The sequence below is a fragment of the Lagopus muta genome, chromosome 6 (genome assembly GCF_023343835.1).
Source record: "Lagopus muta isolate bLagMut1 chromosome 6, bLagMut1 primary, whole genome shotgun sequence".
Classification (NCBI taxonomy): domain Eukaryota; kingdom Metazoa; phylum Chordata; class Aves; order Galliformes; family Phasianidae; genus Lagopus; species Lagopus muta.
The window spans coordinates 39,012,137-39,030,612 of record NC_064438.1 but is presented as its reverse complement, the minus strand read 5'-3'; the positions used below and the strand labels follow the sequence as shown (position 1 = coordinate 39,030,612).

Sequence of the window (18,476 nt, the reverse complement as noted above, 5' to 3'; positions counted from 1 at the left end):
ATTTGCTGCTGCAGCTTGAAAGTTCCTCAAAGTCAAAGTACCAACATGATTCAGACATAGAAGGAGGGCATGTAATGTGAGATTTATTCCTTTAGCAAATAGTTTGCAGCTGAGGACTAGGAAAATGCACAGGGCATTGTCTGCGAATGGGAGAAGGAAGAGATTGCCGTAATTTTCAGCATATGGGAGTGAGCTGGTTATATATTTCTGACTATAGCTTTGCTCTGAACAGGTTTTTATTAATTCTGCAAGATTGCTGCTGGACATAGGGAAGAAGTCAAATCAGCTGTCTCACATAGTGAGATGTTAGTACAGGGCTTCCTGCTGGCACTCAAGTCCTTGCCACTCCAGCTACTTGATTTAATGGGTAGAAGGGCCTCAAGATCGCAGCTCTGCAGGAGTGTCTGGCTGCCGGGATGGGTGGCTTACTTTGAATGCCTCTAACTCCAGGAGAGCTTTGTTTATTCTAGTTATTGTAGGATATGGACCCAGGTTCACACCGTATCTGCAAAAAGAAAAGGATTTGTGAGGTACAGTCAGACAGCCAGTGAGCAGAAGGACAGAGCAGTGTTCTGTGTCTGCCCAGTGTCAGCACATCTCAAATCTGCACTAAGAGAAGTTCTTTCAGGTTTAAAAATAAGTGCTAATGGAAAAGCTACCTTGTTCTTCCATTTTCACTAGGTGTTTATATAGCTTTTAGCTTATGGTAAGAAAGCAGTACAGCTTTCTTGGGAATCTTGCAGTCACTACTTGAGCAGGTTTACAAATACAGTCAGATTACTCTTTTCTCTGCCTTGTGCAATGTAGATATGGGGCAAAGAGGGAGAGAGGATGTAGGGTGCAGGCAATCTTAGCTTTTCTATTAGGACACAGATCAAGCTTTCTCTAGGGGCCTCTGGGAAGAAAAACTAGCTCCTCATTTCCAAAAGCCTCTAAGAGACAAAGAACTTATGACAAACTCATGCAGAGAAGCATGTATAAATGGATAGGGCAGGATGTGGATCTTCCCTAACAAAAGGAGAAGCAGAAGTTAAGTTTTGTCAGTCTGGCATAAGGAGTAGGTGCTCTTGAAGAACACCTCAAGCTTAGCCTTAATTACCTTTCAGCATTGCCAACTTGAGGCACCAAGCACAGATCAGCCATGGATACCTGCAAATGGAGCACAGAAAAGAGGCCAGAGTATTACTTTTTCAGCTGGTGGTATCTGATATCATTTCACAGATAGGTTTAGGACAAACAAAAGAGTTGTCACAACAATCCCATTATTTAAGTGAGCACTAATAATGCCACAACAGTGATAGGAAAGGATCCTTACAGAAGTCAATAGCACAAAAGCTATCAGCCCCTAGGGAGCTTTCTAATTATCAGCTGATCATGGTGTCCTCAAACACGCAGTGCTTCTAAAGCAACTGCCAGTAAGTAAACAAGTGCTGGCAAGGGTATAGGTGTTGCATGGCTGGGAAAGGATGTATAAATTTTGCTTGTTTGCATTGCAGAAGCATCAGAGCTCCACCAAGGTCAGGAACTGCTGAATGACAGGACCTTTGTATGCAGGCTCAAGGACTTCCAATCTGAAAAGAACACTCCTTATATATAATACAGTTAGCTGCTTAACTGCACAAAAGGCAACTGTTTCCACCCTATTACCCAGGTCACGAAACTGTAGGCACCTTTCAGAGCACACATTACTTTCCAGCATGAGACCTCATTACTAATATTTTCCCACCTTTTATAGGCAGGATCTCACTGTTTGCCAAACAGGACTGCTAAATGGAACAGGTCTGAGTTGCCTCTAGCTTGGAAAGGGTCAGAACAACCTGTATGCAATGTCTTCCTGCAGTCTGCCCATATTAAAATTGGAGAAACAGAGCAGCAAAATGATATAACTTGGTTAAAGTTTACACAGGACAGAGTTAAGAGCAGAATTTGCATTTCTTGAGCCATGCTTTGCCCCTCAGATGGGACACTAAATCTACTAAGAGTGAAAAGAATCATCATAGAATGGCCTGGGTTGAAAAAGGACCTCAAAGATCATCTAGTTTCATCCATCACACAGTGGACAGGGTCACCAACCTCTAGGCCAGGCTGCCAGAGCCACATCCAGCCTGACCTTGAAGGCCTCCAGGAATGGGGCATCCACAATCTCTCTGGCAACCTGTTCCAGAGCATCACCACTCTGAGTGAAAAACTTCCTCCTAATACCCAGCCTAAATCTCCCCTGACTCAGTTTAAGACAGTTCCCCCTTGTCCTATCACTATCCACTCTCATAAACAGCCGTTCCCCCTCCTGTTTATACGCTCCCTTCAAATACTGGAAGGCCTCAATATCCCCAGGACACCAAGAAAAGAGTGGCTCAGCAACCACATCAGCCATCTCAGCACCCTGGGATGCATATCATCTGGCCCCATGGACTTATATACATTCAGTTTCATGAGGAAGTCTCAGACTCGTTGCATTGTTACAGTGATATGGAATCCACCCCCCTCACCCACACTTGGAGATTCAGGATCCTGGCAAACATGGGGAGCCTGACAACCAGTGAAAACTGAGGCAAAGCACTTATTGAGTACCTCAGCTTTTTCCATGTCTCAGGAAGCCAGTTCTCTGTTCTCATTTATTAGAGGGGAAACACTCTCCTTGATCTGTCTCCTCCTGCCTATAGAACCCCTTCTTGTTATTTTTCACATCCCTCGCCAAGTTCAGCTCCATCTATGCCTTGGCTTTCCTCATCCTATCTCTACATGTGTGGACAAGAAAAGTACTTAGCCTTTTCCCACATTGTTTAGTGGCAGCCAGTTCACAGACTTTAGACAGGAGTGCAAGATCTGGCTATCAGCAGTTCCTAGGCAGGGATAAGTAAACATCTGAATAGCTATTTGTAAGTCAGTAATGGCTTAAGTAGGGTACAGCTATTTTTCTTATAGTATAGACACTGCATGAAGTACAAGGCACAGGATATAGTTGTGCTGTATCTCTACAACTAATTCCCTTTCCCAGCTAATGGAACATACTGGGACACATTACACAGTACATAACTCTGGTACTTACCTCATCTCCCACACAGTAGCGTCCAGCAGTGTGCTGCAGAATCTGTTCTAGTGCTGCCAAGAGAGGTGGTATACTGGAGTAAGGCATTGGAAGATCATTTGAAAGGAACCTCAGAGACCTTTTTGACTGTGAATTATGAACAAGGATATTTTAACTCTGAGAAGAGGATGAAAAAGGTGCAGTACAGGACAGAATCTAGAAAGAACATAAATCCTACAGTAACATAGTTACATGAGTCTTTGGTTTTCCCTATGCTTTCTAGGACCCAGCTGTTTCAGGCAATGCAGATGAGGTCCTAGGAGCACAATGTGGAGATATGTGAAAGTAGGAAGAGAAGTAGAAAAGTTCACTATCCAGAAGTGAAGATGCACCCGCCATTCTAGAATATGGAGGAAAGTTTGGAAGAAACAAAAAGTAAAGAAATACTCTGCTACATGCCAAATTCTATGGGAGTTTGCCATCAGATTTCTTTAGACAAAAGAATACCAATATAGGCTGATAGAATTTCAAAGCAAAAGGCACTACTTTAGGAGCAGCTGAGTGGAAAGCAGAAGCGGTGTCAGCCCTCATACTTCAGGGTGAATCAACTGTGGCATCATAGAGGATGGCCCTGGGATTTTCCTCTTCCATGCACAGCAGTGGAACTACACTGTGGAGAGTATTTTTCCTCCAAGACCTTAGAGAGCTAGTAGTACTGGACAAGGGACTCTGAGCAAGAAGACCACTGTGTCTCCCAGCCTGGTTGAGGAGAAAGCAGGGCTCCAGTGGTGCAGCATGCTGGCTCACAGTTTTGAAGAGCAGTGAAAGTGCTGAGCATTTTGGATGCAGGATATACCTTGGAATCCAGATGTGATGCAATGCTGAGCCCATTCCATTTTTCTCTCCCCCATTTTGTTCAGGACGCTCAAATTCTGTGAAGGCAAACAGATTAAAAGGACAGCTGTTGGCTGGACCTTGCCTAGAGAGGGCAGATTAAGAAGTGCCAAGCTTCAGTGCCCTGCCTGAACTTGGTCTGCTGTGTCAGCCCTGACCTCCCTCTTGCTGAACCATGTGCTCTGCTTTCTCCTAGACCTGTTCTTCTGTAACAGAACCTGCCAGGATATTCATCTGCCCAAGTTCTTGGGCTCACTCCCTCTTCGTGAAACACTGTATGCCCTGCACTGAAACCATATGGGTTCAGTTGTTTCTGGAAAGAACGATGGGGTGCTATGGGATTTTCTTTGTACGGAATTCTGTTGCCATTGGCAACAGATCAAGCAGAGGCTAAGCATAGATTTCACCTGCTAACAGAGTCTTAAAATCTGCCACTCTATTGGCCAACAACAACATAAAGAGACTGAGATTTAAAGTTACAAACTCCTGGAAATCCATCCGGTTTTCTCATTTACATGGATATGACCGGGCAATACCTGGAGTGGCTGAATGCCAGAAACAATGTGATCCGAGATCATTCTGACTTGGGCTCTTTTCTTTGGATCTTGGGGCAAGAGCCTGGGGTTAGGACAAGTGTCTTCCAGGTACTGAATTATAGCCAGCTGTAACCAACAAAGAGATAAGGGAAGGTTATTGGAGAGAGAGGGAAAAGTAGAAAAGTATGCATCCAGAACACTTAGGAAAGGGAAATTTCAAATTGGTCTGACAAAATACAATAGTTTTCAAATAGAATTTGTTCCTAGTCCGAGGAACAGCATATCCCCTTAGATGCTTGGTTAAGACTTTCTGATTTAGACTTGCTGTAGTTTCAGACAAACTGGCACAGCACTCTAAGCCAGACTACAGACTGCTCAGTAAAAGGTGGAATTTTGAACCAAAGCTGAGTTGACAGGATTTTCCCTGTAGGGGTTACATGCTATTTTTTCTCCCCCCAGGTGGGATTCTTTAACACAAATGTTATTTATTCTGTAATACACAGATGAGAGGTTTGAGGGAACACAAAGGGAAAGCTTCCCCCCTGCCTTCTGGTCAGCAGCTTGATTCAGTGTTTAGCAGGTATGTGGCTGTTACTCACCGACTGACTAATGGTGATACCATCAATTTTCAAGGCTGGGACTTGCTGCATTGGATTCACTGCCTTGAATTCAGCAGAAAACTGTGGAAATGAACCCAAGATTATTGCAACCAGAACTTTTTCTTGTTTTCTTCCTCAGGCTCCCACAGGGCTTTTTTAAAAAAAAAAAAAACAAAAAAAACCCCAACAAACTGGCTTTTCCCTCTGCCTCAGTGCTAACATTTGCACTAAGTTGTGCTGCACCATTAGCCTACCACAGCAAGTTCCTGCTGAGGCTCAGAGATTACTTCACCCAAGGTGAGATTGCCTTACCTCTTTATAATCCATCAGTGCCAAGCCCAGCATGGGTGGCAGTACAGCAGTATCACTATCACCATTCTAATTGGAGATCTCTTCTGGCAACACAGCCTTTGGCAGGCCATTTGAAGCTTTGTGCTGTATCATTTGGCATCTTTTGGATGGCCCTCTCTGTTCTGCTGTCCCTTCCTGATGCTAGGTTATATCATGCTAAGCAGGAGCAAAAGATCTTCAGACTTATGAAATTCAATCACAGATCTTTGAGGCAGAGGTGAAAATCTTTAGTCTCCTGCAGTCATCTCCTTTTACTCTGCATCCCAGGGAATACTGATTGAAAGCAACTACTACAGAGAAGCTGTGAGGAATTTAGTAACTTTCCTTAGTGCTCATCCCAATTCCCCTGCTGATCCCTAAGTTCAGTACTTTTGGAGGGACTAATGGTAGGTGTATCCTTACCTGCTGCCCCCCATCCTTCAGGAGGTTCACTGGTACCTGGTCATAGGCAATCCCTTTAATAGCCAGCGCTAGGGAGAAGAGAGTACACAGCTTCAGACAGGCACACTGAGACCAGTTTCATTGGTAGTGACCACATGGAAATGTTACTATCTCCATTTGGGGAGGAAAAAAAAAAAAAAAGATTTAAAACAAAAAAACACCCTATACCTCAAGAAAGGCAGCCTGAGTCCTGTGAGAAGACAGCACTCCATGAAGGACCAAATGTAAATGAAGGACCAAAGAGCAGTCTTGTCAAAAACACTGTATTATTCAAAACAAGCTTTGCTGCTTTTTGCAGCACAGCACTTGCTGACAGAGGCTTAGGTAGGACAGGTGATCCTGTGCTCACCTTCCAAAATGTGTTCAAGACTGTCTCAGTCTAAGTAGGGTTCATTCCCAGCCCTGTTTGGCTCTTAGGGTGATCTGATCAGTATAGGCGTAAAAAAGAGTCTAGTGTCTCTTGAAATAGTGTGGAACAAACAGCCATTTGCATCATGTTAGCTTTACAAAAGCAACAAACTGCTGTAACAAACTGCAGACAAATCCGCAAAAAATACTAAGAGAACAGAAAACTCTTCCAAAGTTTGTTAGCAAGGTTTGTCCACAGTTGAGCAATGAGCTGCTGCTTCTGCCCTCCAGTATGGAAAACTGGGGAGAAGCTTACACCAGCGATGTGCACCCTCCTGCTTGAATGTTGGATGGCTATAGAAGATACCCTTGGATTCCCTTCTAACTGAGAAGACCTCCTGCCTGCTCCTCTCATCCTGCAGCTCCAGGTAGCCTGTGGTGTTCCCTCCCACTCCAGAGAAGGTTTAGTAAATGCTGTGTCACTGTCCCAGGTTCATGTTTGCTGATCTCTATTAAGTGACTCATTTGTCAGTGAAAGGTTGGGGATATCATAGCAGTGCCAAGACAGTAAAACTAGTTCTTACCGATTCTCACTCTCCATGAACAGGAGCTTCGGAAATAGCTGTAAAGTATTGGCTGAGAAGAGAAAGACATGAAGTGGTTACGTGGTGGGAATACCAGAATATTTTAAAGGAGGGCAGTGCATGATCAGAAGGCATTTCAGGAGGCATAAGATACAGCAGAGCAAGGCTTGTCAGGGGAGAGAACTTCTTTCTGGAAGTCTCTATTCCTATTCTGGCTGTGCAAGTAGCGCTCCTCTTTTTCATTCTGGCCCTCTGAATGTTCAGTTGCATCTCTTTTCAGCAATGTACAAGTGATCTTAAAATTGTCCCCTACAAGGTTTCCCTCTGTCATGTATTTTTGAAGCTAATTCCTCAGTGATTGTGCCAAGCATAAAACAGCTTTTCCAAGCTGAGGAAGGCACAACCAGCATCTTTCCAATTGAGATGAGCTACTGCTGTTCAAGACGAACACCAAGAGGGCAGACAACTCATCTTCATCTCAACTCCAGCACCAAGGCAGCTTTCCTGCATGCTTTCGCCCCAACCAAGCTCTCACCTTTTCTGAAGCCATGGCCAGTGTGTGCAGTTCAGCCCAGGAAATAAAAGAACTGCGCTTCTCTTTCCCCTTTAACTCAGCCGGATGGGGAAGGATTTAGGAGCCAATAAGTAAAGCACCACGCCCCCAAAGTCTATGTTCAGGACATAGGTAACCAGCCAGTTGGATTCAGTCCTGGGAACTGCAGCCAGCTGCACATGCATCCCCACGTGCTGTGCTGCAGCCCCAGCCCTGCTGTCAGAACATATTAATCAGCTTTGAGCTCGGAGCTCACTTATCTTTAAGGTCCCTTCCAACCTAAGCTATTCTGTGCAAAACTTTAGAAGCCATACTTCTTTCTCTAGCTTTTTGTCCTGGATAAATAAGACAGCTGGAGAGACTGTCAGGTTCTCTGCAGTTGCCAGTGCAGAGACACAGCTCAAGGACATGAACTGATGGGACCGAAGCCGTGTGCAGTACTTCTGTTTCACTGGGCAGCAGCTGCCAGCTCCTGGAGGAGGGCTCCTGCTGCCCTCCTCCCATCAGTACCAGCCCAATCGCAGACTGGGCTGCAGAGAAAGAAACAGGAACTATGACTTCTAAATACATATATATATATATATTTTTTTTTTTTTTTAATTTTTATTTTTAAAAGGAAGCATACGGTGTCTGTAAGATGCTATTTGACTCGTTCTTCCTGGGGACCTGGCTGGCAACGTTTTGGCTTGCAATCTCATTTCTTTCACCACACCTGTTGCAGATTCTGGTCCCTCAGCTGGCAGAAACATTTCTCTTGACCCCCTCCACAGCTCCTTGTCCCTTTGCAGCCTGCACTCATTGGTAACTAAATCGCGTTAAGCAAATTGCTTCCCCTACACTTCCAAGAGCTCTGCCACTGCAGAGCCGTGGATCTGCCTTTATTAACCACCGTTTCCGCTCTTCTGCAATCCTGCGGGCGCCGCAAGGCAACGAGGCGGACAGAAAGGCAACAACCAGCCGGTGGCGGTCGGAGTGCGGCCCGGGCCGTCTGAGCAGAGGACGGGGAAAACACCGCCTTCCAGCGGCTCTGCCCCCCGCCGCCGCCGCCCGCCCTTTCCCGAAGCCGCCGGTACCTTGGCCGCGGCGGAGCTCATTCCGGCAGCAGATCCGGCGCTCCGGCAGGACTACGGCTCCCGGCGTGCCCCGCGCTCCGCCTCCCAGCTCGCCCCGCACCCGGCCTGCTGCCGCGCGGCGGAGCCCCGTCCATGCCGGCGGCGGGGGGCGGCAGGGCCGGGTCGGGCCCGCTCCGGCAGCGGGGAACCCGCCGGCCGCAGGGAGCGCCGCCCGTCTCCGCGCTCGCTCCTCGTCCTCCGGCGGGCTGGCGGGCCGCGCTGGGTCTCGTCACCCTCCTCAGCTTCGCCTCCCGCTTCCACCGCCTGCCCGAGCCACCGCACGTCTGGTACGGGCCGGGGGTCGAAATCTTAGAAAAGGCGCTGCCTAATAAGGCTAAAGTACGCGCCACGCTGTCGTCCCAGTGAATGCAATGTGTTGTCCTTCATAGAGTGTGTGGCAGTAACCCTTTACATGATGAAAAATGGGAGGAAAAAACCGACCTGGATTTTTTGACAGTTGTCGACGTTGCAGTAGGTTGTTCTGTGTTTATTTTTTCCAGTTGGGATGAAACCCACTTTGGGAAGATGGGAAGTTACTACATTAACCGGACCTTCTTCTTTGATGTCCATCCTCCTTTGGGGAAGGTAAATGGCATTGCTCCGTGTGTTTCAGAAGCCCCAGATTTGTCCCTTTTTTCCTGATTGATGGCTGTGGTGAATGCCAACCTTTCCCAGCGGTTGTTGGCTTCATGGTGTTTGCGTTCTGCATCCTGAGCCCTAGCTTGATCTCCTCTCTGTAGAAGTGCTTAGTATAAGGAAACAAATCAGTGTTGCTGCTGGGTATTGGGAAGGTTTGAGCATGTGCAAGTTGAGAAATGAACTATGTGGTCCAGAGGGGATGTTTAATTGAAGCTTACAGATTAAAGGAAGCAAATGGTTTTTGATGGCTTCTATGCAGCTCAGATGCCTGCCACGAAGCCATGGCTTGCTGTAGGGAACTTGTCCTAGAGTAACAGAAGATTTGCACAGGATTGGTAAGGCTCTCTTCACCTCAGGTTGTCTTCCTTTTAGGCTCAGCCTCCTTAAGCTCTTGGAGCATGTTCAGAGACGGAATTCGTTGTGCTAAACCCCACACACAGGGCTACAAGCCTGCAGTTGTCATTCTAGTCAGAGCTGAAGTTTTGATCCCTTCTGATTTTGTTTTTGGACAAAGGCAGTATGGATGCATGTGAATTCTGTGCAGAAATCCATTCTTTGGATGATGTGTCTGAATTAAGTTACTATGCTGTGAATTGGACTTGGCTTGTATGAAAATCTTACCTGCTGCTGTTTTGGGTTCTCCCTTTGGGTTTTCCTTCCTGATCAGTTCTTTAACTTCTTTTTTTTTTTAGATGCTGATTGGACTTGCTGGCTACCTGAGTGGATATGATGGAACGTTTCCTTTTCAAAAGCCAGGGGACAGATATGAACAGCACAACTACATGGGAATGAGAGGGGTAAGGCATGAAAGGCTAGTATCAAGCTTTTTAACTCTCCTGTGCTTTTCAGTACAGAGTATTATGTCTTAAGAGCAGCTCTATTAGATTAGATCAGAGATCTGTTTGGCCTTGTGCCTTGTCTCTAAGCTCCCTAAAAGAATGCTGGTAGTTGTACTGTGAGTAAATCCTGATGTCTGGCTGTGAGAGGCTATGTGAAAAGTGAGGTGATTCTAGAGGTTGTCTCTTACTGTGAATTTTAAGGGACTATAGTCTTGAGTGTGACAGGTGTATTACCTGTCCTACAAAGGGAATGGTGCTGAGCTTGGGCTTCTGCTCACCCTGCTGTGCTTTGCTGAACTCCCTCATGGCTGGGAGCCAAGGATCTCAAGAAAATCAGGATCATTCTGCTTCTAGTGAAACTAAGCTGAATGAGCCAAAGTGGGAAGATTACTATTCAGACTGGTATTCTGCTTGAAACCCTGGCTGTGCTGTTACTAAAGGAGACTTAGAGCCATAAGCATGGCAGCAGATAACTCCAGTCAAAAGAGCTGCCAATTGCTGGTGTGTAGAAAGAAGGATGAAAACTGGAAGGTGTATTTCCTTAGTTTACTTACCCAGTCTTTAGCTACTCATGGTTCTACATTTCCCTCAGCCAAGTTCTCTGTTCTTTGTCCTTCAGCTACCCTCACTCTCATTTGTCTAGAGAAGGTGATGTTGGTTTGCTAAAGATGTAAGATAGAGATACATTTTTCTTAGATTTTATATCCTAATATCTTGTTGAAATAAGTTGAATATGATGGACATGTAATGTGTTTACTTGACATTTGTTTTTATGAATCTGATGTCATCTAGAAGGAGAATGACTAACTGTTGTTCCTGACACCTCTAGAGACAGAACAGTGTAAGCAACTGTTGTTCTCTGAGCAGTATCTTTGCTCATTTGGCTTTTGTCTGGTGATACCAGGGAGTCAGTTCAGTAACTTCAGCACCTTTTGTTGTTGATAGGTATACAGCATGAAGGAAGGAAAGGGATGTGTGTGCTTTCACACTGGGGAAAGGTATTAACTCTTCCCATTATCTTCTTTCCCTACAGTTCTGTGCATTCCTTGGCTCCTGCCTGGTACCCTTTGCCTACCTCACAGTGCTAGAGCTGTCCAAGTCTCTGCCAGCAGCCTTACTCACAGCTTTCATCCTTATTTTTGGTAGGTGTTCTTGCTACAGCAAAGTGGAATAGATGAATTCAGAGAATGTCATTTCTGGCTTACCATGTGTTACCTGGAAGGTTATTATGCCTACTGAAAAAGGCTCCCAAAAGCCAAGTCCTTCTATTTTACATGCAGCTTTTTAATTGGCAATCCTCTTGAGGATTTTACAGTCAAATGTTTATTGGTATCTCTGTTATGTGCATGACCCCAGCACTGGACTACATTTCACATCGCTTTTAAGAATTTTTACAACACACACAGTCAGAAATAATTTTGCCCACTGGTGAAATATTGATGTCTCCCATATGAACTGCAAAGATATTTAATAACCAGCTGCACTCTATGGAAGAGTTCACAGTAAGAAATAAGTAATGCTCTTTGTGGAATTGAGCCAACAGTGGAGCAATGAGCATTTCAAATGAAGCTGCTCGAATCGGAGCGTTATTGGGAGATGCAGATATTGAGGCACGGGGACTTCAAATTCCCATTTGTTAAAGATGGTATCTGAAAGATGACTTCTCCTTCTGCATCATCCTCAGGCACCGTTCTGGTGCTTTAGTAGATTAATCATTGCTGTCTGCAGCACTCTCCATCTGAATATGTTTGGCACACTGACTGCTGTTTCACAGGTACGGCTCCTCTGCCTGGTTTCTGTGAGTGAAAGTTTATTTCTTATCCAATTAGACATTGAGTTGTTCCAGCCTGCTTCAAGTTCTAAAATTGCCCTTGTTCTTTTTGGCTCAGCTACACCAAATAAGCTGTCTTCCTGCCATGTTAGTTCACTCTGTAACTGCAAACATTTTTGCTGTTGTTGTGTATCTGCAGATACAGGCTGTATTACTTTGTCTCAGTATATTCTGCTTGACCCCATTCTGATGTTCTTCCTTATGGGAGCTGTTCTGAGTATGGTGAAGTGTAACTCCTGTGCAGATAGGTAAGATAAAGATTTTTGTTTTTTTTAAACCATAAGTACCCAACTTTTGCATGGATTAAGTACTTGAACACATCTGAAACTTGGTAGTCTGTGAGAATGGCTAAGACTACATTGTTCCTGGAAACTTGGAGGTGAAAATGGTGCATGGTGGAGGAGATAAACCCCTTTAGTATAGGGGTTTGTGAAACAAGGGAGAAAGGATTATGACAGAAGTAGACTGAGAGAGAGACTTAAATACATTATTTTTCAGGAAGAATTTCAGCAGAAATAGCGGTCATGAAATGGTAAATCTAAAATGAAGTTTAAAATCTTTTTAAAACTCCTTGACTGGAAAGAATGTGGCATGGGACACTGTCGGTTGGAGACAGAGGAATGAAAAATTTTTGTAGTTTGCCAAGGCTTTACTCCTTAATGGCAAAAATATTAATATGCTGTCTTGGCTTAGTCTCTTTGTCTCCAGGCCAGAGTAACAGAGCTTAAGCATGACTGTAATCCTACAAGTACTTATAAATCCTGCTGGATGAGGTAAAGAGTAATTTGTTAGATTTAAAGAGGTTAAAAACTTGAGAAATACAGTTAGGATGATGGTTAGGATATTTGCTGTAGACTTATCCAAGCAGAGTGGTGATTTATAGCTGCTTGGATTTGTCAGGGGGCTTCTTTGTGGCTGAGCTGTACAGAGCAGTTTCCACACAATGCATTCAGAATTTGAAGGCATAAAATCTTAGAATGCTGTATAAGTATTTTTTGTTTCATCTGTTGTTCAAGAATGGATCCTTTAAGTCTTAGCACGATTGCAGCAAGCATGGCTGAAACACAGACCACAAAGTCGTATAGGGCCATGTGAAGCCATTCCAATTTACAGCTCTTGCGCCAGGGAGTGCAAGCACCAAGATACAGGGCAGTGTTTGATCAGCTCGTGGTGCAGCTGTGTGTACCATGACCTGAACTTTCTCCTGTCTTTGAAAACAGGATTAGCTTTACCTAGTCGATTTTATATATATTAAAAGCCAGCTCTATCTCTTGTGTTGCGTAGCAGAGCAGAAGGGTTTCTAACCAAAGCACAGGTATGGAGGTATCAGGAGTCAGGAGGAAAAGGCTTTTAAATTTCCTGTCATCCTCATTCATCTTTTTGCTTCAATTTTAGTTTAGTTTGTAATGTCATTGCTTTTTGCTACAGCTTTTGTTTATTCTTTGGTTAAATGTTCTTCTCTATGGTCTTTCTGCTTTTTTGAAAGTGGCTGCTCTTTTTCTGATGCCATCCTCTCTGTCCTTACATCTGAGCGATGTAATTTTGCATTTTTATGGAACTCATTAATGAAGTCTGAATTCAGATTTCAAACCCTTTACAAGTGAAATTGTCTTTCAAATGATAATTCAGCTTATACATGATGTCTGTGCTCCCTTTTTTAAAGGGGAAATACAGGGGTGCCTACACTGATGTGATGGGCTCTGCTGGACCCTGCATCAAGAGCATCCTTGTATCATGAGAATCATCTAGAGAGTGACAGAAACACTCTTGTTGTTTTTTTGGTTTTTTTTTTCTTTCCTGTTACTCATGAGCTCCTGAGGAGAAAACAGAACGTAATTTTGTGGGGTAGTGATTTGCTGTTTGTTTTTCTGATCACAGCTGCCTGTTCATGTAGCCATAATTTACTTTCTGCTTTCATCTGTCTGTCCTGCAGGCCATTCTCTGCTTCCTGGTGGCTGTGGCTGAGTCTGACAGGGGTGAACCTTGCTGGAGCAATGGGGGTGAAGTTTGTTGGCCTTTTTGTAGTCCTGCTGGTTGGTCTGAATACAATCTATGACCTTTGGGAATTGCTGGGGAACCTCAGCTTGTCATTGGTGAGTGTTAAAAACTTGTTTATGTTAAGGATTTCCTTATTTTGCTTTCTTTTCTTTTATCTATGTAATTTTGGTTTTTGATAACTATGGAAATAGCCAAACAGTGATAGTCTACAGCAAACAGGCAACTGAGGTAGATTATGATGATTAGCGATGAGCGTTGTGATAGAAAAAACTATTGCCATTTGTTTTTAAAAACTTGTATATAATCTCATAAGAGTGCAAAAAAAGGTTGTTGCTTTTTCCAGTTGGATGAATTTTATTTTGATCTAGGTTGAAAATGGCTGTACAGTGGCCTAAAGCATGATGATATTCTGCTCTGTTATTGACCTTCTGAGGAGTCCATGATACCTGGCAGACAGGTGTGTTTTGCAGTTCCGAGTTTGCATAAGCATAGAATCATAGAATATGATGAGCAGAGCAAGCTCAGGCTGTACTTTCTGTGTCACAGGCTGCATAGCAGCAGTGTGCTGTAGTCCAGCAAGAGTCATAGGCAAACTCTGTAATGGCAGTCTCTGCAGTTTGTCCCGAGGATGGTGAGAGCCAGAGACTGCTTGATTTCACTCATCTTTAGTTCTTCCAAGCTCTAACAAATTCACTAGTGTATTTGGGTGCCCTGTTCTAATATATTGTATACTGGCAACCGTGAAATCTGCTACTGGGAGAAATATCTCGATAGACTATTTACTGTTCTGCAACCAGCAGGATAAAAAATAATTCTTGGAGCACATCTTTTGAGAGGTGTTGCTCTCCTTTCATGAAGCTTGGAAATTCTGTTTCTTTCACTTACTGTTTTTGTCCTGTCTCATAAACAGGGGAGTCTTGGGGGGCTTTTTCTATTCCTGCTGTGTGATTTGTTTTCTCTGATTAATGTGAATCAATATGAGCTGCAAAGATGCTGTATTCCAGCTCCAGAGAAGCACTTGTTGAGCAAAGTCAGTTAATTGCATTTGAAATGGAACAAATCCATCATGTCTAAGCTTTCTGCCAGCAGCTGGCTGCACAGTGATTTCACTCGTGCTGCTGGCAGCAAAAGCAGCAAGCCCCTGAGTGTTAGAATGTGTAAAGAAATTTACTTCAGAAGGTAGATGCTTCTTTCTGAATACCAAAATATTTGGCAACTGTGGTGCTTGAGGAGGGAAAAAAAAGAAAAAGAAAAAAAGAAAAAAAAAAAAAAGGGTTAAACCCATGAAGTTTGAATAACTTATCTCTGCATTTGTTAGGAAACTACTTATTTACATGCAGTGTTTCAGGGACTAGACTGATTCCTACAATTTTCAGCTTATCTTAGTTCTCCATCCTAGCTTGCTTGATGCTTTCCTTCTAGTGTTTTCTCTTTTGACATTGCATTGAAGTCTGTGGTTGTAGGCTTTGATCTTTGTGAAAGAGATTTCTGTTTCAGTCATTTTGCTTAGGGGACTGGAGGTTAGCTCATGTGCCACTGATGCATAAATTTGGTTACGTGCCATCAGTCAGCATTTGTCCAAGTGTCCAGTAGTTGTTAAGTCTTCTGCTCAAGTACCTCAAGTGCTGAGCAGCTGCTTCTCCTGTTGGCTTCAGTCGGTTCTTATTTCTGTAATATGTTCAGCTCTTTAGAATCTAGAATCATAGAATCGCTTGAGTTGGAAGGGTCCCTTAAAGACCTTCTGGTCCAACTCCCTGCATTGAACAGGGATACCTACAGCTGTATCAAGTTGCTAAGAGTCCCATCCAGCCTCACCTTGACTGTCCCAAGGAATGGGACATGCACCCCCTCTCTGGGCAACATGTTCCAGTGCCTCACCACCCCTATTGTAAAAACAAACAAAAAAAACTTCCCCTTTTTTTTTTTTTTGCTTAATGATTGTATGATAGATTCCATGTTGGGGGAAAAAAAAAAAAAAAAAAAGGAGGAAAAAAAGATAAGAACATTTGCCTTAATCAGTTTTGTAGTTATTTGTGAATGAACATTGATGGTATTTTCTTGTCCCACAGCTGTTTATTGCCCATCATGTGTTTAGATGATTTGTTCTGTGACCAGCAGAGTTAGCAGGATGTGATCACACAATCACAATGTAGCACAGCTGTGTACAAACTGCCACTCTCAGTGATTTTCATGGAGTGCTCAGCTTTTGTGTCAAGGCAGCTGAAACACTGAGGATGTGTTGCTGACTCTTTGTAACTTCTCGCTGGGGAGCTAGAGAAGAAGTTGGAGTGTGAGAGTATCCTTGCTAAGTGAGCTGGTTTCTGTGGAGGAAACCTAGATACCTAGCCCTTGTTGCATTCTATCTATATAGGGAGACACTATCTAGTAGCTTATGCAATCATCTTTTCCTTTCACTCTTTGATCTAGGTTGTTTTTGTTCCAGGTTGTGTTTGGGAAACATTTCCTGGCTCGAGTGCTCTGCCTCATCTTGCTTCCACTCACCCTCTATGTGGCAATGTTTGCTGTTCATTTTGCAGTACTAAATAAAAGGTATTTCAGTTTTCTTTTTTTTCTTTTTTTTCTTTTTCTTTTTACAGAAGAAAAATCGTCTGTCATCTTTGAATTAAAGAACACTGATTATGGATTTATCCGCTCACAGCATCAAAAGCACAGCCATGAGCTGTGTCTTTGTTTAATTCCCTTCCCAGACTTCTGCATTGTTCTTAGAGAAGGGCTCTGGCCAAGCTGGCAGTGAAACAGAATTTGAGCTTGAGACATTCTGACATGTGAATCGAGTATCCTAACCAAGTCCTCAGTGTCTTCTTTTTTTTTTCTTTTTTTTTTTCCTCCCTCCTTTCTTGCTGGACCTGAATATGTCTCAAATCCATTCTCTTTTTTTTGTTGTTGTTCTTTAAATTGAAAAGCACATCTCACTCCGCCAGCCTACCCTTCCCCTCTCCCCAAAAAGGCAGTGCATTCCTGAAAAGTTCTTTGACTGTGATGAAAAATGTCTGGTAACTGTTCCTGTAGAGAGGACTGTGGACTGAATGCCTTCTGGTAAGGAGGGCATTTATTTGGAAAGCAGCAGCAAAATAGTCCAGTAATGATTTTCCGTATGCTGCCATAAGAGATGAGGTGAAAAAAGCATTTAACCATTAACAAGAATGTAAAATTAAATATATTATTTTTTCAGTTCAAGTCAGCTGGTTTTACCATTTAGCAGAAATGAGACTTGGGAAATCTCAAGAAGAGGCTTTATTAGATGTCAGCTAGCAGTGGGTTTTGTTTGTTACAAGAGCACCCACAAAGACAATTGATTGTGCTTTGTTCAGTGCCAGAAGGAACACATTTTTATGTTCTCGTGTCCTTGTCCATTTCCTGCAAGAGTGTGTGTATCAGCTGTGATTCACAGCATTAGAGATGCAATTAAGGAAAACCCAATCATTCTTCTCCTGAGACCAAGTCTCTTATTTTGTTTTGGTCTGGTTTTCTTTTTCTTTCAGTATAAACAATCTGATTGTGCACAGCGGAACTTTGTATGCTATGTTTTGCCAGTCTTTGAATTGTCACATTTTTTGCTCTGTGTTTCAGTGGTCCTGGGGATGGTTTCTTCAGTTCTGCCTTTCAGTCCCAGCTGATTGGGAACAATCTTCATAATGTCTCCATTCCAGAGCGTGAGTGTCCAAAGAAGTGATTTGTTCTGAGCTGTCAAAACATGTGGGACTTTAGATAAAAGCTACATCTTCTTTGAAGCAGTGCAGGATAGATACAGTTTTGTGTGTATGCACCTTCACTTTTTTTGGCCTTTATTTTGTTTCAGACAACAAAAAGGGATTTCACCTGTTCAGCCTAGAACCTGGCTCTTCTCTTTATGTTAAAATGATTTGGGAGAGATATATAATGTTTGGTTGAAACTTCTAGAACAGTTTCACTGAATAGTAGTGGATGGTGATGGAAGGAAAGCTTGCAATGAGCTATTTGGATTAACGCTTCAGTCAGGAAATGTGCTTTCATCAAAACAAAGCAGGAACACATATGCCTAATTGGAGCACTGTAGGCTGGCTGCGGGAGGTATTTATAGGAGAGATGGCTTATGCTTTTTTCCCTTGTTCCTTCCCATTTAGATTTGGCCTATGGGTCTGTGGTCACAATGAAGAACCTTCGGATGGCAGGGGGCTACCTTCACTCCCACTGGCACCTCTACCCAGAGGGTGTTGGGGCTCGCCAGCAGCAGGTTGGTGTCCTGCAATACTGCTTCTAATTGCAGCCATCTACTCACTCCCATTGCACTTAGTGTTAGGTCTCATTGTGGCAGGAGCTGTGTTATCTTCTCAGCATCTGTTATCTTCTTGATGCCAATGTTGAGCACTTAATTTGGAATGCTGAGTGTAAAGAGCCCACCAGTTTGCACCAGGGAGGTGACTGAGAGTAACAGAGCTTCACTGCGGTAGCAAGACCCATCTCCATAGATGGAGGCCACTAAGACTTAAATATAATGAAAAGTAATGTTCTGTAATGAAAATGCAGTTGTTACCTCAGGCGAGAATGTAAAACTATTACAAACAAACCTATTACTTGTGTTAAAATCAACAGAATAGAAGTGCTGAGAGTTGTTTCCATTTGTGCCACAGGCCTCTGTGATGTTTTGTGAATTAATTTCTCGTCTGTGCCTTATTTTCCTCATCTGTCACCAGGGAAATTGTAAGGCTTTGTTCATTCAATT

The 18,476-nt window shown here is 43.5% G+C and overlaps 2 protein-coding genes across 4 annotated transcripts in view; one reads left to right on the top strand and one right to left on the bottom strand.

Annotated features, from left to right (window-relative positions):
- Window positions 1–63: 63 nt before the first annotated feature.
- On the bottom strand, window positions 64–8,490 carry GSTZ1 (glutathione S-transferase zeta 1). 2 transcript variants are annotated; one of them, XM_048948579.1, is made up of 9 exons: window positions 8,408–8,490; window positions 6,782–6,833; window positions 5,811–5,878; window positions 5,058–5,138; window positions 4,459–4,584; window positions 3,885–3,960; window positions 3,050–3,102; window positions 1,100–1,149; window positions 64–505 (listed from the first exon to the last, which is right to left on the bottom strand). In XM_048948579.1, the coding sequence occupies exons 1-9, from the start codon at window positions 8,426–8,428 to the stop codon at window positions 379–381; spliced, it is 654 nt and encodes a 217-aa protein (XP_048804536.1). In that variant the 5' UTR covers window positions 8,429–8,490; the 3' UTR covers window positions 64–378. The 2 variants fall into 2 exon arrangements, with proteins under 2 accessions (XP_048804536.1, XP_048804537.1); XM_048948580.1 differs by lacking the exon at window positions 8,408–8,490 and adding an exon at window positions 7,317–7,438.
- The window catches only part of POMT2 (protein O-mannosyltransferase 2), a 29,706-nt gene continuing 19,668 nt past the window's right edge, over window positions 8,439–18,476 (top strand). The window contains exons 1-9 of one of the 2 annotated variants that reach the window (XM_048948578.1): window positions 8,439–8,733; window positions 8,947–9,031; window positions 9,778–9,882; window positions 10,958–11,066; window positions 11,895–12,003; window positions 13,689–13,848; window positions 16,197–16,303; window positions 17,345–17,427; window positions 17,878–17,987. In XM_048948578.1, the coding sequence (XP_048804535.1) occupies window positions 8,540–8,733; window positions 8,947–9,031; window positions 9,778–9,882; window positions 10,958–11,066; window positions 11,895–12,003; window positions 13,689–13,848; window positions 16,197–16,303; window positions 17,345–17,427; window positions 17,878–17,987 (1,062 nt within the window). In that variant the 5' untranslated portion in view covers window positions 8,439–8,539. The remainder of the gene's footprint in view (window positions 8,734–8,946; window positions 9,032–9,777; window positions 9,883–10,957; window positions 11,067–11,894; window positions 12,004–13,688; window positions 13,849–16,196; window positions 16,304–17,344; window positions 17,428–17,877; window positions 17,988–18,476) is intronic. The other variant, XM_048948577.1, reaches the window with a different exon arrangement.

What these genes read in the sequence shown, in the direction of transcription:
- GSTZ1 (XM_048948579.1), bottom strand. Translation starts at nt 8,428, where the DNA reads ATGAGCTCCGCCGCGGCCAAG. An exon ending in TTCATGGAGAGTGAGAATCG is followed by an intron (nt 5,879 to 6,781) that starts GTAAGAACTAGT and finishes TCTTCTCCCTAG; the next exon opens with CGCTGGCTATTAAAGGGATT. An exon ending in CAAGTTGGCAATGCTGAAAG is followed by an intron (nt 506 to 1,099) that starts GTAATTAAGGCT and finishes TTCTTTTTGCAG; the next exon opens with ATACGGTGTGAACCTGGGTC.